At 37.1% G+C, this 22542-nt stretch overlaps 5 protein-coding genes across 19 annotated transcripts in view; 3 read left to right on the top strand and 2 right to left on the bottom strand.

Annotated features, from left to right (window-relative positions):
• Nucleotides 1–165: 165 nt before the first annotated feature.
• On the top strand, nucleotides 166–4559 carry LOC109109152 (ovochymase-2). The gene is made up of 10 exons (XM_042752905.1): nucleotides 166–2337; nucleotides 2413–2510; nucleotides 2632–2729; nucleotides 2816–2988; nucleotides 3068–3163; nucleotides 3275–3426; nucleotides 3577–3772; nucleotides 3939–4053; nucleotides 4145–4278; nucleotides 4363–4559. The coding sequence occupies exons 1-10, from the start codon at nucleotides 2106–2108 to the stop codon at nucleotides 4557–4559; spliced, it is 1491 nt and encodes a 496-aa protein (XP_042608839.1). The 5' UTR covers nucleotides 166–2105.
• Nucleotides 4560–5694: 1135 nt separating this feature from the next.
• LOC109109776 (ovochymase-2) lies at nucleotides 5695–9212 on the top strand. 4 transcript variants are annotated; one of them, XR_006158575.1, is made up of 8 exons: nucleotides 5695–5778; nucleotides 6305–6615; nucleotides 7237–7317; nucleotides 7573–7750; nucleotides 7851–7905; nucleotides 8102–8253; nucleotides 8430–8560; nucleotides 9196–9212. XR_006158575.1 is itself a non-coding variant. In XM_042752907.1 (7 exons), coding segments are annotated over exons 2-7 (735 nt in total). In that variant the 5' UTR covers nucleotides 5695–5778; nucleotides 6305–6389; the 3' UTR covers nucleotides 8432–8560. The 4 variants fall into 4 exon arrangements, 3 of the variants coding, with proteins under 3 accessions (XP_042608841.1, XP_042608842.1, XP_042608840.1); XM_042752907.1 differs by lacking the exon at nucleotides 9196–9212 and having other exon boundaries at nucleotides 8061–8253; XM_042752908.1 differs by lacking the exon at nucleotides 9196–9212 and having other exon boundaries at nucleotides 8102–8554.
• A 590-nt stretch (nucleotides 9213–9802) lies between these two features.
• On the top strand, nucleotides 9803–13724 carry LOC109109161 (NADH-cytochrome b5 reductase 2). Its single transcript, XM_019122294.2, has 9 exons — nucleotides 9803–9948; nucleotides 10676–10834; nucleotides 10934–11006; nucleotides 11132–11238; nucleotides 11363–11492; nucleotides 11709–11792; nucleotides 11912–11997; nucleotides 13251–13350; nucleotides 13427–13724. The coding sequence occupies exons 1-9, from the start codon at nucleotides 9934–9936 to the stop codon at nucleotides 13597–13599; spliced, it is 927 nt and encodes a 308-aa protein (XP_018977839.1). The 5' UTR covers nucleotides 9803–9933; the 3' UTR covers nucleotides 13600–13724.
• A 1418-nt stretch (nucleotides 13725–15142) lies between these two features.
• Nucleotides 15143–16112, bottom strand: rep15 (RAB15 effector protein). The gene has a single exon (XM_042753202.1). It carries the CDS (start codon nucleotides 16110–16112, stop codon nucleotides 15366–15368), a length of 747 nt encoding a protein of 248 aa, XP_042609136.1. The 3' UTR covers nucleotides 15143–15365.
• Nucleotides 16014–22542, bottom strand: part of ppfibp2b (PPFIA binding protein 2b) — a 56495-nt gene continuing 49966 nt past the window's right edge. For 10 of the 12 annotated variants that reach the window (XM_042753190.1, XM_042753200.1, XM_042753195.1 and 7 more), the window contains 6 exons: nucleotides 22408–22533; nucleotides 22046–22234; nucleotides 20385–20567; nucleotides 19253–19318; nucleotides 17149–17220; nucleotides 16014–16151 (listed from right to left, as the gene is read on the bottom strand). In XM_042753190.1, the coding sequence (XP_042609124.1) occupies nucleotides 16128–16151; nucleotides 17149–17220; nucleotides 19253–19318; nucleotides 20385–20567; nucleotides 22046–22234; nucleotides 22408–22533 (660 nt within the window). In that variant the 3' untranslated portion in view covers nucleotides 16014–16127. Of the gene's footprint in view, nucleotides 16152–17148; nucleotides 17917–19252; nucleotides 19319–20384; nucleotides 20568–22045; nucleotides 22235–22407; nucleotides 22534–22542 lie in introns of those variants that run through there. The other 2 variants (XM_042753194.1, XM_042753199.1) reach the window with 1 other exon arrangement.

Below are 22542 nucleotides of genomic sequence, written 5' to 3'. Positions count from 1 at the left end.
TTCAGGAGAAGACCGACGTCACAACCCACCACGCGCGAGGAATGACGTTCCTTCGTGACAATCCTATGTAGTGTCAAAAGAATCGGTATCGCATCTGAAATATTTGGTGTATATTCGCTAGTGAGTGTTTGACGGCTTCTGGAAAGAGATCACAGTGTATGTGTACTATTTAAAAATCATACCAGGTTTTAGATTCTTCCTCAGAGTATGATTTTGTCCATAATCCCTCAAGGGCCAATAGTGCCTCTCAGATGTTAAAATCCAATAGCATTAAGAACAATGTGGTAGTGGCGAATGTCAGTCCTTAAAATGTGTTGTAAGGAATAGCTAGATAAAAAAGTAGGCTATGGCTAAAAGTCTGTGACCTATGCTGGATAACCTGAATGAAATGGGGCAGTTTAGATTTAAGTATGGTTCTCAATATTTGCTAACAGCATGGCACTCCCTATATATATGTGTGCAAAATAATCCTGATTTATCCATTACATAGCCTGCAATTTTCTTGTCAGTCTGACCCATTTTAAAGTCACTTAACACAACATGAATCAGCTTCCAGTGTAACTCTGTTACAGGCTTTCATTGAAGTTTATCCTATATTTCTTTTTAAGCTTTTAGATGCCCCCCACCCCCCTCTGTACAGACTGGTACAGAGGTTGTTCAAAACAAATCTATGCTGGGAATCCACATAAAACAAAGAATTTCAGGTTTTTCTGGCTTCTCTTAACTGCTGTACTGTGGTGGTTTCCAGGCAACAGGGCTCAAAGGACTCCTGTTGGATATAACAGAACAAAAGAGCATTATATTTTACTAGAACTGTTGTGCTGGACTAATTTTGCATGGAACAATTGACAGTTGGGCTCGAACCATTGGCGAGGCTACATAAGGGTCAGGTTGGCACTGGTCCACCCATTTACATTGCCTGCGATAATATCATAATTGTTGTTTTAACAATGTGCAATTTGACGTTATCGAGTCAAAATATTTTCAATTTAGGCATTTTTTCAACTCATATTTTTGGCCTTTTTCTTTTTCAGCCAAAAGCCAAAGGCACTGAGGTCCACTCCACTTGAAAATATCAGGTCTCGCCACTGGTTCAAACAGAATATGCATTTATATCTTTCCCTCTCCCTCAGCTTCTGTTTGTGGTGATTTGTGGCCTTGGTTGAATAGACTGAACTTGACAAGTCAGTTTGTCTAAGATTCTTTGTGCAAGCAGAATTACTTCAGCCTTCGGCTTTTGTTCTCTGCAGACAAAAGCACAAATGTGTTGACAATTTTATGACAGGATACCCATCCTTGTTTGGTTTGGTGTCACCAGTAGTGAGCTTCATACCATCATAGCTACAATTGTCTTTTGTATTTTGTAGAAGAGCTTCCCTACTGTTTACTAGACCTCTGGTTTGTGTAAATTCTCTGACACAGACAAGGCAGAGTGAATTGGCATTGTTGTTTTTCAGATCTAGTACATGAATTCACAAATCTTTCAAATGTCTAAAATGTGTGAAATCAAACAAGATAATAGAGTTTAGTTTAACTGGTAGAGAAAGGCAAGTTCAGTAGGAATCTGCAAAATAGACACATTAAACGCATAAAACAGAATACAACAAATAATGTCCATTTCCTTTCAGAAATGTTTGGAATTGGTGAGTATGTCCTTTTCAAAGATTTGAATTATGAAAGAAAGAATCTACTTAAACTCCCACTTAAATGAATTTATAAATTGCCTATAGTATCTTCATTCTGTTTCATTATAATTTGTATATTTGTTACATATTGAATGTGGGTGCACAATTTTAGGTGTAAAGTCTGAGAGTGCTAAAAATCCAACAGCTTCCAATAAACCTTTAGATTAAAAGGTCATTCTGGTCCTTGAGGGAAACATCATTGTCAATGGAGGAGCTTTTCTCCTTCAGCTGAATCACAAGTGGCTGTAAAATCTTTTTTTCTGCTGATGCTCCTTGTAACCTGCAGAAAAATGAGACAAACACATGCACAAAATATTTAAGTATTCTGTTGTCAAATTGGATCCTTAATGTGAGTAGACTGAAAAACTGTCACATAGAAAATATCTAGGTATAAAATTTAGTTCATTTATGTAACGTTAGATGCTTACTATGCAATCTTCTGTTCAACACGCCCCTTTCCTGTGTGAAGTTAATGAGTACCCACAGTACCACATTTGTCAAAAAGACCACCCCTCCATCCCTTCTATAAATACCCTGATCTTAGTCTTTAACGGCAGAGGACACATAATGTCTGAAATATCCTACAGGACCTTTGCTGGTTTTCTAATCTTGTTGGGTTGTCTTGGAATGACCTTTGCTGTTTATTCTAGTGGTAAGAAAATGTTTAATTTATTTGTATGGGAACAAGTCACAGATTAATGACAGAGTTTTGTCCTGCCATACCCAGATGCAAAATGTGGATCTACTAAGGTAAGAGGCATCCTTGAGCGTTCTTTGAGGGTTATTGGAGGATCAGAGGCCAGGCGAGGTTCCCATCCATGGTTGGCACGTAACTGTTCAACCTTACAAATTGCATGATAAACTAACGCAATACTACAGTTTTTACATTCCAGAAGACATTGAAGTTTATGTCAGTAGGAAAAATTCATTCTACTATCATCTGCAGGTGTCTCTTAGGATCAGAGGATCGCATTTCTGTGCTGCAGCGATCTTGACAGACCACTGGCTTTTGACTGCTGCTCATTGCTTTGCAAGTGTATCCAAGTAGGTCCAGTCAATTTAACCATGACTAATCATAACTTTTCACTCTGCTTCAGTGACTTTCTCTCAAATATAACTGCCTGCCCTAGGGACTTCCTGCACAAAATTGAGGCTGTAGCAGGTGATTTCAACCAAAGAGAAGTTGACAGAGGCGAGCAGAACTTCCAGGTAAAAACTGTAAAGTTCCATGAAAAGTATCAACGCTCCTCTCCCATGAGTTACGACATCGCTCTGCTTGAGATCAAAGGACGCATTCTCTTTGGTAAGTCATTCTGTGAGATTACCGCAACTTATGTATTTATAGTTTTTTTAGAGATAAACATAATATGTGTGTTTTCTAGGTGATTTTATTAAGCCTGTCTGCCTGCCTTACCCTGGTGAGAGGTTTCCACCCAAGACCATGTGTGTTGTTGGTGGATGGGGTCGTATTACTGAGAGTGAGAAGTCATTTGAACAACATTGAAATAACAATTAATACTTGAGAGATAGATCTCAAATATCTCAAACCATTACTAGGATAAAGGTGAAGAGGTCTGTCTTTTCTTCAGAAGGGCCACTTTCTTCGGTTCTTCAGGAGGTGCAACTGAACCTGTTAGAGCAAAGCAATTGCAAACATGTCCTACAAACACTTAGACCTGGACAGAAGATCTTTACAGTCCTGTGTGCTGGCCGAGAGAATGGTGGGAGAGATGCCTGCCAAGTAAGTTGACACTAAAGATGTTCCCCCAACATTAACTTTGAATTAGAGTATTAACACCCCGGAAATGAGTAACACCTATGAGACTGGTTCAGGTTGGGAAAGATGGCCCAAAGATGGCTTTGCGTTCCTCTCTGTCCTCATGTGCTCCAGGGGGATTCTGGGGGTCCCCTCCTCTGCCCCAGAGCAGATGGATGCTGGGTGGCTGTGGGAGTCACATCATGGGGTAAGGGTTGTGGTCGAAGCTGGAATAACAACAAGATCAAACCCTCATCCAGAAGAGGCTCACCTGGAGTATTCACTGATGTCTTATTGTTCCTGTCATGGATCAAGTCTAATCTTAGAAAAGGTGGGTACTGTTGTTGAGTTAGAGCTTCTTACCTGCTTTCAATCTCGTAGGACTGGTAGTGGTTAATAATCAGGTTTAGTAACTGCACTGCACTTGAGAAAGACACTTAACCCCAAGTATTTGTAAGTACTGCAAGTCAATTTAAATAATGACTACTTGCCTATAGAACTCAACATAGGTGCAGACAGGTCCCTGTGCAGTGTACATGATGGAGTTGTACCTGGAAGTGAAGGCATCATCAAAAATCCAGCTCACCCAGGTCAAAGCTACAACAACAATGAGTGAGTCACATCTGAAGTATCTTAGACATTTGCGAACCAAAGGCATCGTTGTAAACTTTCACAGCAGTTTATCTTAAAATTTTTGTCATAGGATGTGTCTGTGGTCCATTCAAGTTGCCGCTGGAGAACATATTCTACTGGAGTTCATAGAGTTTGACCTGGAGAATGATACACAGTGCTACAGCGATCACCTGACTGTGTACGTGGATGAAGACAGGCGAATAGGTGGGAAAACTATGACTTTGTTGTTGTTCTACCTTCTGTAAGTGGTTGTAAGGTTCTATGTTTCCTTGTGACCTTGTTCAACAGGTCGATTCTGTGGAGGTCAACCTCCACCTCCGGTTCTTATTGGTGGTTCCCACAGTATCACAGTGCAGTTTGTGTCTGATGTAAGCAGCACAGGTGCAGGATTTGCCATCCAATTCCATGGTGTTGACAAGGACTACCGTTTTGGTGAGTTGAATCTGTCCGACTGGTTTCTCTTGTTGTTGTGCACCCAACTCTGAAAAGCCTACAGTACAAAGTTCCTTGAAAGTGACACAAAAATGCTTGCGGAAATCTGAAGATTCAAGCCTGTTTGGTGACAGTACAATGACAATGCAGAATGAGTTGTGCAGCTGTATAGTACCGATCACCATGCATGGATGCTTGGAACAGCATGCTTGCTTGCTGTGTACTTGATTAGCAGGCCTGATGATGTTGTTTTAGAGCATTGCCTCATTTACATGTCTGTGTATCCATACAGTCCCATTATTAAAAAAACATTCCACCCTAATTGTGCTCTCCTTAGCAGCACAGGTTGCGCCCGACTGATCTGTTGGTTTCATCACTTGGTCTGCAAGGTGTGTTCATTTCCCCTGTCAGGTTGAGAGGCAAACTAACTTTTCCCCATTAGAATTCTGTTTTCGCACTATTGCCAATAGGCTCCTCAGAGAGCGGAGAGCTTATCTCAGTGGGACTGTTTCCATAGTTACATGTCTGCCAGGGGGCCAACTACCAGTGGTAAGTTCGGAGAAGGTAAGAGCTAGGTTCAAATCACCACCCTGCTCCCCTCAGTATGACCCTTGCCAGACAGAAATGTGACACCATGCTGCAACGTCATCGGCCGGGATCCATTCCACCAGTTTCTCCTTTTGTGTTTGTGCAGGAGCTGAATGTGGAACAGTGGTGCTGTTACAGCCCAAGGGGGCTGTGTGGAGCCCCGCCTATCCACAAGCCTACAGCAACAACACTCTTTGCCGCTGGGTCATCTATGCCCCAGAAGGCCACATAGTCAAGGTAAAAACAACTCTTAAGCTCTTGTGTTGGCCCAGTCAATGCCTGGTGACTCCTCTGTCCAGTCGTGACCTGTCTGTCCGGTCATGAATGCATGCATGCAGTGAGATTGGAAGCTCTGATCGGTTTCACTGCAAGAGAGAATGTGATACTCAATTAGACTCCAAAGGGCGACGCTATGACGTCACTGCAGCCATGTAATGCTGGTTGTTTCCTGCTGTTTACAAAGTGCAATGTAAACTGTTTCAAATTAAGAAAACCAAACGTGGCTATGCTATGTGCATGATCATATCACTCTGTTTGCTATATGCTAACATGCTAATTATAATAGAATAACTTCACTATGTGCCTTAAAGCTTGACTTTGATGACTTTGACCTTGAGGAGTCAGAGAACTGCAAATATGATTCACTCACAGTGTTTGGAGACATTGATGGCAAGGATGAAATAGGTAAAGTACAAAACAAGATTTTTTTAAAAATTTAATATTATGAAATATTATTACAATCTGAAATAACTTTTCTATTTGGATAAACAGTACTTAAAATGTAAGAAATATTTCTTATTGTTATCAATTTTGAAAACAGTTCTGCTGCTTAAAATTTTTTGTTTGAAACCGTGATGCATTTTGTTTATCTGGATTCTTTGATGAACAAAACAGCATTTAAAGGGATAGTTCATCCAAAAATGAAAATTACCCCATAATTTACTCACCCTCAAACAACCCTAGTAGTAAATGATTTTATTCTTTCAGCTGAACACAATCAGAGTTGTATTAAAAATTGTCCTGGCTCTTCAAAAAATTTTAATGGCAGTGAATGGTGGTTGAGATTTTCTGGCAAAATAAAGTAAGTCCATCCATCATAAAAAGTACTCCACACAGCTCCAGGGGTTTAATAAAGGCCTTCTGTTGTGAATCAATGTGTTTGTGTAAGAAAAATATCCATATTTAAAACTTTATGTACCGTAATCTCTAGCTTTCGTTAACTGTTGGATGTGTGTTCACGAGAGAGTGGCGTTCCAGCAGATGACATAGGACGAAGGCTTGAGGGTGAGTAATTAATGGGGTATTTTTCCATCCCTTTAAAGATTTTGCACTGCGCCATTATGGGAAATGTAGTCTTCAAGTGCTCTGCTCTTTCAATTTTGTGTTTTGTGGTTGTATGTGGCGTGAGCATTCCTCCACCTGTTCTCAGCTATGGTCGCATAATGCTTCTACAGTTTAGCACAGACAACACCATCTCTGCCCGTGGTTTCAACGCCTCCTTTTTTTTTATCAGCAAAAAAGGTGAGAGTCAACATGAGTGAAGAAAAATGCTCACAGGAGGTGTTCACATTTCACCCAACCAAACCTGACCCACTTGTGACCCACATGTCTAAATAGTATGCCACAGCATAAACACACAAGCCAGCCTAAAAATACTTATAAACAGTAAAGTTAAAAGTTAAAAACACATTGCAGTCTATGCACATTTATACATATATTTTACTTTATATAACTTAATAAAAAAAAAACTTAAAATAAAAGTTATTTGATATTATGTTATGTATGATATTATACATTACGTGTACATGTGTACAAAATATAAAATTCAGGATTTTTTCAAAAATGTCTCAAATTCATATAAAAGTTTAAATTTAACTTTCCCCTTGATTGGTATGTTAGTAATATAATTTATGATTCAAATATTTATATTAAATTAGAAGAGAGGTCGTACCTAACAGTTGGACACTACAAAAATATATTAGAATTTTTTAATATTTTACATAAAAACCTATTCTGCAACAAAGACAATGAATACTGCTTATACAGAACCCAACATACTAAGTCTTTCTTTGACACCACTGAGTTTGTAACCAAAGACTTCTGAAGTGTGAAATGATGACAAAAATGATTTTGTCATTACAGATCTCAGAGAGACTGCGTTTAAAGATCAGGGGGAGGAAGCAGATGATGACAGCAGAGTTATCTTTCAACATTTACTGGCTGGTTTGTGCTGCACACACGCTTGCTTTTGTCCTTTCTGCTGTCCACAGTCACATTGACTTTTTTGTTGAGCTCTAAAAGAGGCTTCTTGTCTCAGAGGGCCTTAGAAGAATCCAGCTGGAGTCAAAAAATGTGTAAAATAAAGCAACACCCATATATTGGATCACAAATGAGAATGCGTTTATCTCTGAACAGACTGTGAATGTTTATTTGGTTTTTACCGCAAACATTCATGCACATGTTCCACTGAATTCTCAGCTCCGTATGGAATGCCTGACATCTTTGATACCTCTGGACTGGACGCCCCAAGGACAACAGAGGATGATGGGAAACTGTCGTGGCACGTGAGCATTAGTTTGGAAGCAGGTTATGAATGCAGTGGGGCGATCCTCCAGTTGCAATGGATCCTTACTGATGCACACTGTGTCTATAACCTGTGAGCAACAAACATGCATGAAATGTTCAAAAGATTACTGTTCAAACTTATTCAAAACAGTATAGTACCTTTTTTATGATGACTGATAATTTCTTTGTAGGGAAGAACGATATTTGAGACTTTTATCAGTGACAGCAGGAGGCTCAAAGAAACAGGTGAGATGGACATCAACAAGAAGAACGAGAAACTTGGATGGAATGGAAAGATTTGGATTTGGGATCAAATTCATTCATCTTGTCTTAAAGGGATAGTTCACTCAAAAAAAGTTTTTGGGTGAACTATTCCTTTAACACAAATATCTCTTTCTCAGATCCGTGACGTGATTAGTGTATTTGTACACCCTCATTACAGCCAATTCTCTCTCGACTACAATGTGGCTTTGCTTAAGCTGAGCTCTCCGTTAAATCTCAGTGAAAGTACGCAGCCTGTCTATCTACCCTCTGCTGGACAGGAAATCCCACCCTCCCTCCATTGCTGGGCTCCAGTGTGGACCAGCCAAATGTGTACGTCACCCGTCTGCCTTCACAAGTTGACCGTTGTGATGGTTACACAATAGTCTGGCTGATATCTGTGTGTGTGTGCAAACATGACATTTCATGACTACTTGTTGAATAAATTGAAAGCTGACCTAGTGTTGAACTGTGAGCTTCAGGTGAATGTTATGCACCCTTTTAAGCAGGACATGGGCAGCGCAGACCTGTACGGCTAAAAATAACAGTAGTGCAACGAGCGGTGTGTGAACAACGCCACAGAACTAGATTGACACCTACAATGCTATGTGCTGGACTGAGCAGTGGAGAATCATGCATGGTGAGCAACGGTGAACTAAACACTCACGGTTTACTACAAGGAAGTGTAATTGAAGAAATGCTGACCTCTAGTGGGGAAGTTTGGTAATGATTTTTAAAATGCATCCTCAGTTACTTTAAGGGATAAGTCATGCAAAAATGAAAATTCTGTCATTAATTACACACCCTCATGTCCTTCCAAACCCGTGAGACCTTCGTTCATCTTCAGAACACAAATTAAGATATTTTTGATGAAATTCGAAAGCTTACTGTCCCTCCATAGACAGCAACGGAACTGACACATTTAAGGCCCAGAAAGGTAGTAAGGACATCGTTAAAATAGTCCATGTGACATCAGTGACAACATCAATAACATGACAGATGTAGCACATCCGCATTACATTCATGCTATACAGAGCATACTTTCCTACGGTAGCTTTTGCGGAGTAATTACATATTCAAAAGAAGTACTTACTAATAGAGAGATGGGATTTCAGTTACAGTTACTTTCAGTTTCAGTTACTTTCTTTAATGTAACGACAAAAGATGATGTTAAACAGCAGCACTCAATGTTGCAATTGTTGATGCGGAAATGCAAATTTCGGTGAATAATATCTTACATTTGGTATTTTTCTCTGGAATACTGTCTCACTCTAGACTCACTGGACTGCTGGACCTCTTGTTTGTATAACAAACACATCTGGTGTTGTTCTGATGGGAGTGAAGGGTCGGGGAGAACCGTGTGGTGGAATCCAGAAGTGTGCGATATATTCCTCAGTACCAGCCATTATGCACTGGATCTCACAGCATTTAGACTAGGAGTGAAAACTCACATATTAACAACCATTTAACACGAATTGTCAGCTGTGAGGTATACATTTGTTGTTTACTTACTAGCATATGTATTTCTTGTTCAGAAAAAGAAAAAGTATATTTTTTTGTAAAATCTTTCTTTCTAAAGTATCCTTAAACCAAGATCACCTTTGCTAATTTGAATAAAACATTTTAAATCTTCAAAAATGTCAGGCATTTCTGTTCGTACTCGAATGGCCTTCATCTAATGTACTGTACTTGAGGGGTTTCCTTGACCCATCCCTCTGAATGTGTTGTCATGCAGTGGGGTGATCTCACACCATTCACACACACACACATGAACAACCACAGACAGTGCTCTGTCACTGCCTGCTCATTTGAATATTCTATTCCTATTGGCTGGGGCCACCGAGAGGCCTACTCCAATTGGCTGCTTTTCATGAACTCCATACTCTTCTACTATCAACTGGCCTTGGTGCAAAGGTTGGAATACAGCAAAGAAATTAACCATGAACAAATTCTACCTCACATACGCTGAACCCTGACCATACTAACGGATGCAGCACAGGAAAAGACTGCAGCATGGATCAAGTTCTAGTGAGTAATTTCTCCCTTTTTAAATTTACTGCACTTTCACAAATTCACTGCTTTGCAAAAAGCAATTAGCACCTTCCCTTTCCTCCCTGTCGGTTTCACAGCTGTCTGTTGATTTTATTCTGGTTCGAATGACAGCAGTGGAAAGAAGGTGAGAAGTAATTACAGACATATGCGGGTTATCAACTCAATGTTGAATGTAGCACAATATGCCAATAGTTTATAAGTGTTAGCTGCTCTGTATACTGTCAAATGTTTAAACACACCTACTCTGTTATTATGCCTATTTTCATATTTTAGAATAATAGTTAAGTCATCAAAACAAATGCAAGCATGGGAGTTATGTGAACTCATGCATTAAAAACAAAAGAAAATGTAATGTAGATTATATATTAATATTATTATTAAGTTTATATAAATTTCAAAACTGGTTTATATATATATATTTATAACATATGTATATTTTAACTACATTTTGTCTACAAAACTATAGAATAATTCTTTATTTAGAATATAAAATAATAAATAATAAAGTCATTAAAATATTGCAAGTATGGGAATTATGTAGTGTTGAAATGTAAAATAATTAGATGATATCAAATAATACATAACACCATAGTTCCTTTCCTGAAAAGAAAGATATGCATTTAGAATTAAAATGTTTAGTATAATTGAACTTTAAATTGATTTTTATCATTTGGTTGTAATGTGTTTAACATGTACTTTGCAGACAGTACCTGTGCTAATCGGGATATCTATAGTGGTGATCACGGTCCTCTTCCTCCTCCTAAAACCAGGAGGCTCCAATGGAGGCCGAAAGCAGAGCAAGTTTCCCAAAACCTTGCAGGATCCCAATGTGAAATATCCATTGCCACTCATAGAGAAAGAGGTCGGTCAGAATTTAAATGTGAACAGAGATTTCTCCTGCAAAGGAAAGCACGAATATTACTGCAACTCAACTGAATTACTTGTATTTGCTTTGCAACAGGAGATCACTCATGACACGAAAAAATTCCGGTTCGGTCTTCCGTCCTCTTCTCACGTTCTTGGTCTCCCTATTGGTAGGACATTGCGCTATAAACCTTTATCACGTCAGCAGAATCACCTGACCTTGAAATCTGACACAGTATAATTTCACAGTATCACCTAGTATTTTCTTAGACACATCTTGTATTCTGTGTCACAGGTCAGCATGTTTACCTGTCTGCAAAGGTGAATGGGAATCTGGTTATTCGTGCATACACACCTGTGTCCAGCGATGAGGACCAGGGATACGTTGATCTAGTTGTAAAGGTGCGATGCAATACATTTTGTAGTTACAAATGACTGGTTATGTTTTTATAGCTGGCTATATACCTCATATGTTTTTCAAAACAACAACAACAAAAAAATAATTTTCTTTAAAATCTTACATCAGGTCTACTATAAAAATACTCATCCAAACTATCCCGATGGAGGCAAGATGTCTCAGTACTTGAATGATATGAAGATTGGAGACACCATTGACTTTAGGGGTCCAAATGGATTACTGGTATACAATGGAAATGGTAAGGAAAAATACAATATAATAGCCTAACATAATTCTCACATAGTTCATAATATGCACACCACTGCTTTGTCTGATAAAGTGTATTCAGTCACTAGAGGGCGATGTCTTATTATTTTAAGATTGCTCTAACAAATGCATGACCTGCATAAACGATGCATTTTAAAATATTTAAATGCTTCAGATGCTGAATATATTTCCTTACTGACATTCACAGGGCAGTTTGCTATTCGACCTGATAAAAAATCTGAACCCAAAGTGCGGAAGTTCAGACACGTGGGCATGGTTTCTGGAGGAACAGGTAATGATGGACATATTTTAAACGGGCTCCAAAGTATTCTTAGTAGGTTTCCAGCCGTTGCTGCCAAGATAACTAATCGAAATATGTATAAATTGAAGAGGACACGTTAATTCTTTCAGGCATCACTCCAATGCTGCAGCTGATCAGGAGTATAACCGCAGATCCTGCTGACAACACCAAGTGCTCGCTTATATTTGCCAACCAGGTCAGTCACATTTATGACAGAATATTAATTAAGCGAACGAATAAATAAATAAGCAATTCAATACTGTAAAAAGAGATCAATATGAATACGGAGACTAATGTGACATAAACCCATCGGCAAAAAGATACATAACCCAAACAATTATATAACCTACAGAATTCTCTTTCTTACTAATTATTATTAGTAGTAATATATATTTTTTTGTTCATAAATGTAAATCTAAACATCCTCAATTAAGTAAATAATACAGAAAAACTTACGTTTCATACATAAATTAGCTAGTTACTTGCATACATTTTTCTCCTCCAAAGAAAATAGTTCCAACGGTAGTCAAAGCTTTACCGGCGGAAAGCAGGACTGGAGCCCGTTAGTGAGTGGAGCGGAGTGATAGAGAGAGCGCTGCATACCCTCTCCGCTCGAGATCCGTTCCGGGTTTTGTGTTTCCACTTTCACCTGCTCCAAGTAAGCAGGGAGCGAAATACAACTTTGAGGCTTTTAACTTTGAAAAACTCGTTCCATACTACAAGACAAAACCCCACACAGCTCCACAACCTTGCGTGGGAGAAAATACTGACTCTCTGACTTCAATAAAACTCTCTCTTTTCGTAAGATAAACTAAGAACTGCTTGCATAGTCTTCACTCAAATACCTGAAGACAAGCGGAGTGATACAACCGTGAACTAGTGCAACAACGCGCTTGACCAATCAAATCAAATTGAACCAATTGTTCTATAAAAGTAGATTAACTTACTTTAGCAACAATAATTAACTGTTTCCCCATTGTTTTAATCAATTACTCATTCATTTAAATTTTGTTATATATTTGCCTAAACACACACACAAAAATATTTCCAACGGAAAAAGCTAAATATTTCTGAACACGAGTCTTAACATCTCACACAAATATACATCTTGATAGATTTCTCTGAAAACAAGGCTTAATATCTTATTAAATTTTTATGTGTTTTCTGAATTATAGTGGAGCATATAAGTATAAATATAATTTTCCACTAAAAATAAAAAATATACAAAGTTTACTAGGAATGATGGGTCCTCTAAATAAAATTTAAAACTCAAATTAAATTTTGCAGAGATTTCTAAACACTTGTTTTTAATTACAGTAGTATATTTTCACAAGTGTTAACACATCATATTTGATACTTGCCACGTAGCACATTATTCACCCTTAATAAACATCAGAACACCTTATGTTTGTCAGCTGTGCCCTAAGAAAGTGTGTTTCTCTCCCACAGACTGAGGAGGACATATTGTTACGCAAAGAGCTGGATGAAGTTCATAGAAATCACCCTGATAAACTCAATCTGTGGTACACACTGGACAAGCCCTCTGAAGGTATTTCTAGATGAATACTAATAATGATCACAGTAGAGATGACTGTGAAGGTTTTCTGTCTATGTTCTTGTGACAGGGTGGAAATACAGCAAAGGGTTTGTTGATGCTGACATGATAAAAGACCATCTCCCGCCTCCGGCCAAGGATGTGCTCATCGTGATGTGCGGTCCACCCCCCATGATCCAGCACGCGTGTCTGCCAAACCTCGACAAGCTGGGCTACAAAACAGAGAACACTTTTGCATACTAAGTCTCCTGCCACTGATATTACACAAACAAATTCTCTGATAATTTGTAAAAGGTGGTTTAAATCTTGTTAAACAAGTCACATTGTTGCCAGATGTAGGTTTAAAAATAGATCTTTTGTTAAACCCATTTGGTTTTGTTTGGGGTGAATAATCAATTCAAGGTGTTTTTTGTTTTTTTTTACTTAACACTATAAAAAAAAAAAAAGGAAAACACCTTCTTAATAAAATAAATATTTCATTTCTTACAAACCTCAGAAAATTTGAATAGATTTAGATTTCTAAAAACACAACATAATATATTAATTATTGATATAATGATCAAGACCAATAACAATCAAGAAAATGATATATGAATGTGTGCCTTTAAATAAAAAATATGAATATATGTTAGAATTAGAATATTATCATTTTGACAGATTTCTCTGAAAACAAGCAAAAAGGGAGTAATATATTAAGTATGTAATGACCAATTATTCTTGCTGTAAACGGACAAGAAAGGAGAGATGAATTGAGAATATTTTTGAGTGGAGATCTAAATTAAAAATAATGTCTTGTTTATATAAAAACAAGAGAACAAGGGAGACAGACAGACAGACAGACAGGGCTGGGCGATATGGGCAAAAATTCGTATCTCTGTATTTTTTGGCAGAGTTGCGATATCTCAGTATTTTCGTCTTTGTATTTGGATTCAAATAATCTGTATTTAAAATATATATATGTATGTATATATATATATATATATATATATATATATAATTATAAAACAATACAACAAATATATAAGCCTTATATTATGTATAAATTATTGCATATATATGCGGAAGTTATTATTATAATAATTGCGCTCCTATTTAATCACTTACCACCCAATGTTGTCCAACTTTCTTGTAGGTTTAAAATTCTGCATGTTACATTTATTGTCCAACTACAAATATTTCAGCGAAATGTATATTTTAGTCAGAATAATTGCGCTCCTATTTAATTGAGCTCTGTCTGTTTTCGCGCATGCGCGCGGCGGCGCTCGTTCACTGAAGCGGAGAATCAATCCACGAAGGCTCATGTAACGTTACTTCAGACAGAAAAATGGAAATATTTCCATGGCTTTCTAACATTTACATATGGAGAATATCTGTGAAATGTAAGGTATGCATTCAGGAAGACAGTACATCTCAAACACATTAAAAAGCGCGAGTAGCCTTTCTGTCAGAGCATATGACGGGCAGAGCCGCTTAAACTAATATGTTAAACGAAACTATAAACTATGTCTTACCAGTCTTTAAAGGCCTTAATATGAAGCTTTTCACATGTTTAGAACAAATTGGATTATTCACTTTCTCTGCAGCAGCTCAGTCTGTGTCCTCCGCTATATTTTCAGATGCGCTCTTGTCAAACTGTAGCGATATAAACGGTATTGCCTCATATCGAATCGCTTATAAAGAAAATATCTTTATAATTATATAATAAAAAATCTTTATAATAATAATATATATATATATACTGTAGAAAAAAATTGCTATGACGAGTAAAACAGACAAGGTACAAAACTAGTCAGCAAAAATATTTATTTCTGCACATTATTTTGCATTTTAATTGCATCTAGTAACAGTTAAGTATTGCTGGAGACAGACAGACACCATACACTAGTTATAAGGCTGGAAAGTCTTGGGAAAACATCAACATACAGACCCAGGGCTGCATTCAAAGTATGTTACCAAAGTATGTTGTGATGAGCTGCTCATTAGAATAAACCCACAAAGAAAAAAAGCTGTTAAGTAACCTTTACAAGCATGGTCAGAGGATCACCACCCTCCTTACCAACCACTGCTTGCAACATCTCACTTGGAGTGATGAAGCATTTCGCACCTTTGAAGAAGTGATCGATAAAGACCTGGTCAATCCTCACACACTTCCCCACAGCTGCTTGCAGATTGTTGCTCAGCAGCCCGTAAATGTTCCCCTCGTCGTTTTGGCGCCCAAAAAAGAGGAAGAGCGCGTAACAGTCTCTGCCGATGGAAGAGCAGAACTCCACCATCCTCTCAGCTTGGGTTCTTTCCACCACATCCATCCCGGCCATGCGCATGATGTCGCTGTAGATATCTAAGGACAGCTCCTCGTCGTTCTCCTCTGTTCTTTCCGGCAGATGAAACACCTGGACTGCAATCTGGATTCGGGGGTTCTTGGTTGGCTTATCCAGCACGGCCCAGACCCAGTGGGCACCCAGCAGGATCCTCTGTTCTGGGGTCATGGCCGTGCAGTTGAACGTGTCTGTGAGATTCAGCAGGCTGCTGTGCTGGATGTAGGTCATCAGAAAGATCTCGCTTAGGGTTGAAGGACTTGGGTGGAATTTGTTCTCCGGGTCCCTGAAGAGCAGATACTCTTTTGTCCTGGATGAAGCCGCCTGGATGCAGTCGCTAAAGAGGTGGATGAGGTCTGCCGAAGCGGTTTTGTTGGGTTTAGCCCACAAGGTTCTTAAAAAACTGGTTTTGGCTGTAAATTGCAGACCTGTTTGCTTCATTCCAGCTGGTCTAGTTCAAAGCGTGGTTTCCCTTATACACTGAAAATATTGATACATAATTACATTATTGCATTTTCCATTTACTGTTTCTTCAAATTTTGCTTTAACTCATCAAAAGTCAGATTCAAAATTAGTGAAACTGAACAGAAAAAAAAAAACAAAATAATTTTTTTTAATATATTACTATAAATTAATATGTGGGTTAAGTTTTTTTTCTTTTTCTAATTAATACTTTAAGCAAGAATGCAAATTGATTAAAAGCAACTTTGTAACTTTAAAACTGAATAGTTTTATTTGCTGTCAAAACCAATTCATTGTGATTAATCGTATCCAAAATAAGGTTTGTGTTTACATTATGCGTGTATGGTGTATATTTATATGTATATATAAATACACACATATACATTTATATATTTAAGAAATATTTACGTATGTTTACATATGCGTGTATATATGTACATCAGTTTTAAAGATATTAATACTTTATTCAGCATTAATGCATTAAATGATAAACAATTTTTCAGTTTTCAAGAAAAATATCAGTTTCCCCCAAAATAGCAAAAACTGTTTTTAACATTGGTAATAATAATAACAACAACCACCACCATTAATAATAACTGAGCACCAATAATATTGGATAGTAACTGAGCTGAAAATCAGTACATTAGAATGAATTCTGAATGATCTTGTGACACTGAAGACTGGAGTAAAAACTGAAATATTTCACAATATTTTTGATCAAATGAATGCAGCCTTAGTGAAAATAAGAGAATAAGACACTTTTAAAAACTGCATTTAATATATATATATATATATATATATATACTATATATATAGTAACATGAAAATAATTGAAGATCAAATATGTGGCATCGCTACACATTATTTATTTCTATTATTACAAATTAACATTTATTAACAAACATGAAAATAATTGAAGATCAAATATGTGGCATCGCTAACATTACAGTGTTTATGTTATAATAAAATAGTTGTCAATGGACATATAAAATTCTTGTCAGGTAAAATAACTCACCAGTATTATTCTTTCCTTTGTATTGGGTGAGAGTGAACCTGCGGTTGGATCTTTCTTCTCTTCTCTGGAGTCCTATCAAGATAAGTGTGCTCATTTAAAGCTTAGCTGTCATATAAGGGCTTCCCAAAGTTTGTCACTGTTTGTCAGTTGGGTCATGGGACACATTGGGCAAGTCGTCATACACAGCATAAAGCCACCTAGCACCACAACAAACCCCTTTTTACTCTTGGAGTGGATTTAACAGAGGTATATCAAGCAAACAACCATATCTTCTCGAAAAACAAACTGCTTTTAACATATTGAAAAGATTAGGTAAAACAGCCTAAGAAAATGACAAAGTGTTGGACAAACAGAAGGATTTACTCACATCCAGTTCCATTGGCTACATTAATACAATATTTGAAGAAAAACACATTGGTTGAGGTAGATGATTTTAACTATTGACAGAAAGGCTTTTGAAAAGTGCTGTCCACATATTACATAAAATATTTTTTTGTTCGCTCTCTCTAACACAGATCAGATTGCCAAACAGTACATTATAACTTCAAAACACATCAAAAATAATTTGTAATACAATAACAGAAATATTAGAGCTGTGTTCTTGAGCTGGATTAGGTAGGATTGTGTTACACAGTTTAGGTCCTGAAGCTTTGAGGGTGAGGTGGGTTATATTGAGGACGGTGGAGTCAATGCGGCGCAGGCCGATCACACTTTGGCGGTCTGGCTGCGTCTCATTCCTCTCAGCAGCTCGTCTCGGCTGAGTAAGTACTGTAAGTGAGAGGAGGTGAGGGTGCCAGGATTAGTCTGAGGATCTGCAGAAGTTAAACCTAGTTAAGTAGAGTTAGGGCCCAAATCAGACCAAACACGTTTTTTAGGTCTGAAAATGCAAGGTGCACCGCACTGCCTTTTTTTTATGTTGCTTGGCAACCACCAAATCAGCTGTCCTGTCAGTCTAATCAAAGGATTATTGCATGAGCTCTCTAGAATCTTTGGCTTTTGCTGTTAAGTAAGCTGCCATATTAGCAAAACCCTTAAAAATACAGCTCTGGCCCGGATAACCCGTGTCAGACACCAAAGTTTGGTAAACTTTCATCACTACATCAGAAGGCCCGCCTCTCCATTCATTCGATTGGACAATGGAAAAAAATGCGAATGACGTTGGGTGCTTTTCCGCTCAGAGTTGCTTTTTTTCCTTTTCAACTTCAGGCGTTCAGCGCTCTCCTATAAAAACGTGAGGCGCAGCAGGTGGCTAAAAAACACGAGGCACCCGGGGCACATAAACAGCTCGCAAAACACTCACAGACAAAAGAAAACAATTAAAAAATGCGTCTCACACTCAACGAGTTCTGTCTGATCGGGGCCTTAAACCTTAACATTTTGCAATATTGTGACACTAGGGGTGGGCGATATACAAAATTTTCTCTTTTTTATAATTCATTTTTGGCTTTTTTGCCTTTTATTGTGATAATGATTGGAAGCAAAGTGGGAGAGAGAGGTCCAAGAGTCTGGATTCGAACTCGGGACACTATATATGACAGCATGCTGCCCACAAGGATATCAGTGCCAAAAATTATTTTCACATTGATCATTTTGCTTTAAATAAATCATTTTAAGCAATGTGAATATTGCAGTTTTTTAATGTGATTGCTATTTGACCTTTTTAACATGGGTTCTCAAAAGCAAAACTTTTTTAAACAATTATTATACTGGTGCATATAAATACAAAATAAAAAATAAATTTTCCCTTAATAATAATTTCTACAGAACGATGAGTCTTACTACAACTACTAAACATATAATAATAGTAATAAATCCTAAGAAGTGTCAGTTAGAGAAATATACATATATATATATATATATATATATATACATATACATACATATATATATATATATATATGATTAATTATTATATACATTTATATGATATATTTCAGTTATATTGCATTAGAAACTCCAGCAATATTCACATTGCTTAATTATGTGGTTTTTATTTTTAAATTGTATGATTTTCAAAAATACTGTATATTTAGGTTGACAAACTATTAGAATAATAATTTGTTATTAGACACTCTAGAGTTAAAAAAGCAAGTTATCGACTTACTGTGAGGTTGTTAACTCCCCTGGCTAAGGCCTCAATCTGCATCCCTGATCCTTTAGTGTGCAACAGCTGAAAAACCAAGATATCCATTATATATATTAACATAAATAATGTTCATATTCATCTTTTGGTCATAGGCAAGTACAAATATAGTTACTAATAGATGGAATATTAAGCAGAAGCAATGGATGATAATGATGTGCTAATATTGTGAAGAATGTTTATTAGAAAGTACCTGCACAAGTGCATGAAAGTCCTTTCCCAGCATGCACTTCTCCACATTGTGAAAATGGGCATTTGGTGGTGGCCAGATGCATGGATGAAAGGAGGTTAATGCTTAATATTTGCAAATCATGCACGTCAATGTCACTATTCAAAGTTTGTTATTAAAAATATGATTTAGTTTTGAAATGTATACAGCCGGGAAAACATATTCATCAACAAAGATACAATTAATGGAAAAAATATATATATAGCCACATCAAAAAACACAATATCACTGTGATTGAGGTGGTTTATTGATTATGTCATGATATTTTGGATTATATGTCATTACAGTATCTGAAGAGGCAAGATATCTACCTATAAAAATACTCCTGTGCATTTTATTGTATGAAAATAACCTCATCAGATTATTTAAAATGTGCTGCTGAACATTTAATAGTAGTTTGTATGCTTTTTAAAAATTCACCATAAATATACCATTAAATTAATCCCTAAAAATGCAAATATTGCACGAGATTGTACACACTGTCTTTTAAAACAGCACAGATGTTAGATTACAAAAATGAAATACTTGTTAGATAAATCTCATAATACATTTTTTTACGATTCACAAAAAAAAATGATATAAAGTCCATCACAGGATAAATGGCACTATTCTGCTAAACCCTGCTGCCTTTGTGAGATGATGTCATTTACATTACTAAACCCTTGGATCCAAGTCTTCCTGCAGTGTCCATGCTGCTGTCTTGTGTCCATCAATGAGGGATGCTGGGATGTTATTAAATGGCACTGAACAGACCCAGGGTGTTGTTGGGAGGTTGTCGTGGTTTTGTGGGATATGGGTGGAGGGTTATTGGCTGCAAGCTCAGCAGTGACGGCTAGCAGAGGGTCAGATCTGTAGAGCTCCCACCTGCACCCGTTTCTCTGGGTCCCTGTCGAAGATGGGGCTCATGCCCCTGAAGCCGCTGTAGGGCCGGCTGGCCCCGTTGAGCAGGGCCTGGGCTTGTGAAGCGTCTAGAGGGCAGATGTAGTCTGTGGAGTCGTCAGAGCGCTTCTTACGGTGACCAAAACTGGAGAAACCTATCTTGCGTGGCTGAAGAACAACAAATGAAGAGTAAAACACAACACCATGAATAATAGGGACTAACATGTATAGTATAACAGCTATATATAGATATCAGAGATTTCTTCTTATATTTTATTTAATTGTGCATGCACATTTTCAATATTTTTACATTTAAATTACCTTAAATTATAAATTTACAATTAAATGACCTAATTGCCATCATCTAATGTGTACTTGAAGTTAATATTTAAAACAATAATAATTTAATAACACTGTTTAATCTTTAGCAAATCAAATATCCAAAATGAATATCCATTTTGTACATTATGTTGTAATGCCCAAATTCACTTTTAGTTTGATTGAGTTTTTAGTGGTTTTATCTGACAACAATAGTATTATTATTATAACTACTACACCCATTATTATTATTATTATTTTTTTTTTTACATTTTCCCACCAATTTTTTTTCTTTTTTTCATTATTATTAACTTCCATTTAAATTTATATTTAATTAAATTAATATTCAAATAATAATAATAATAATAATAATAATAATAATAATAATAATAATGTTTTCCCCCCACCAAATTCAATTATTAAATTCCACCAGTTTCTGTTTTAATTGTTACATTTAAATTAATTAAAATGTATTAAATGAATTGGGCTGGATATCCGAAACTACCTTTTGATACAATACACATTTTGATTAAATAACATCATCAACAACAATAATAAATATTATTTCCACCAAATGTCATTTTTTCCTTCATTATTATTAAATTTCATTTAAATTAATATTCAAATAATAATTATAAATAATAATAATAATAATATATATTTTTTTCTTCACCAAATTCAATTCGTTATTATTACATTCCACCAGATTCATTAATTAATCATTACATTTAAATGAATAAAAATTTATGAACTGAATTGGGCTGGATATCAGAAACTACCCTATGATACGATACACATCTTGATTTGATACACTGTGAATTATCAAATTATCATAATCGGATTGAGATTGAAACTACCAAATTGTGACAATAGACCAGACCATGAATCTCCAGGATCATCTTCAAAATATTGCAAAAAGACTCAAAACTATAGAAAAATAATAAGAAACCCTTTAATAATCTGTGTCATCTGTACAGGAAATAATATATTTCTCTGCACAGGTAGCGAATTTTAAACACACTCTCTTTCTGTTATCAGGAAAATTAATGGTTAGCTCAGCTGCCTAAAAGACGATGGAGAAGTTTCATCTAAAGCTTCATTGTGCTTAGTAAGTGTGTCACACACTGTAGAAGCGCTTGCTCTGCACATCTGGTCAGATGGACTAAGCGAAAGGGAAGTGTCAAAACACATGTGCTGCATCAGCTGAGATTAAACAGGAATCGGGCAGCTGAAGCATGCGTTTGCATGTGTCAGGTCTTCCGGCATCATTCAGCTGCACAGATGAAGGCGTTTCTAAAGATGTGGTCAGCAAATCTGCGATTTCTCACCCGGACTTTAGCAGTGGTGGTCAGCGGTGTGTAGCCTGATGACTCCAGGTACTCTTGTTTCTCCTGCTGAGCCTGAGATCCCACCAGCGTGTTGAAGTTAGTGGCCAGATGCCTCCTCAACAGAGTCTTCTGAGGGGGGATGTTCAGGAGCATCGCCAGCGTGTCCGAGTTAAAACGAGGTTCCAAGATCTGGGAAAAAAAAGAAGATCTGGAGTTGCTACGGTGTTCTGGGTAGTTTTTAATGTGCTGCTATGCATTTCCTAGGGTGTTCTGGATGGCTGGCTGCTGGTTGTTCATCAGCCCAATTGAAAAGCAACCAGAAGAATACATTTAGGAGACAAAGTTTGATTCGAGTTACTCACTATGAGTCCTCCATGCACTCCGCTGCCTCTCAGGTTGGGAGCGTATTCTGCCAGGTCAACCGATCTCAGCCACTCCATCACACGGTGATTGGACCACTGAACAACCTCAGAAGGCGACATCTTATTCTGTCAAAA

Source organism: Cyprinus carpio, chromosome B25, assembly GCF_018340385.1.
Source record: "Cyprinus carpio isolate SPL01 chromosome B25, ASM1834038v1, whole genome shotgun sequence".
NCBI classification, from domain to species: domain Eukaryota; kingdom Metazoa; phylum Chordata; class Actinopteri; order Cypriniformes; family Cyprinidae; genus Cyprinus; species Cyprinus carpio.
This window is presented reverse-complemented; position numbering and strand designations above follow the sequence as displayed.

Bases quoted from the DNA above. Each gene is read 5' to 3' on its own strand.
- rep15 (XM_042753202.1), bottom strand. From the start codon at position 16,112: ATGAAGCAAACAGGTCTGCAATTTACAGCCAAAACCAGTTTTTTAAGA.
- LOC109109776 (XM_042752906.1), top strand. From the start codon at position 6,390: ATGGGGTATTTTTCCATCCCTTTAAAGATTTTGCACTGCGCCATTATG. The intron at 6,616-7,236 runs GTGAGAGTCAAC...TTGTCATTACAG, and splicing joins TTTTTTTATCAGCAAAAAAG to ATCTCAGAGAGACTGCGTTT. The intron at 7,751-7,850 runs GTGAGCAACAAA...ATTTCTTTGTAG, and splicing joins GCACACTGTGTCTATAACCT to GGAAGAACGATATTTGAGAC.
- LOC109109152 (XM_042752905.1), top strand. From the start codon at position 2,106: ATGCTTACTATGCAATCTTCTGTTCAACACGCCCCTTTCCTGTGTGAA. The intron at 2,338-2,412 runs GTAAGAAAATGT...TGCCATACCCAG, and splicing joins CTTTGCTGTTTATTCTAGTG to ATGCAAAATGTGGATCTACT. The intron at 2,730-2,815 runs GTAGGTCCAGTC...TGCCTGCCCTAG, and splicing joins TGCTTTGCAAGTGTATCCAA to GGACTTCCTGCACAAAATTG.
- LOC109109161 (XM_019122294.2), top strand. The intron at 11,239-11,362 runs GTGCGATGCAAT...ATCTTACATCAG, and splicing joins ACGTTGATCTAGTTGTAAAG to GTCTACTATAAAAATACTCA. The intron at 11,493-11,708 runs GTAAGGAAAAAT...TGACATTCACAG, and splicing joins ACTGGTATACAATGGAAATG to GGCAGTTTGCTATTCGACCT.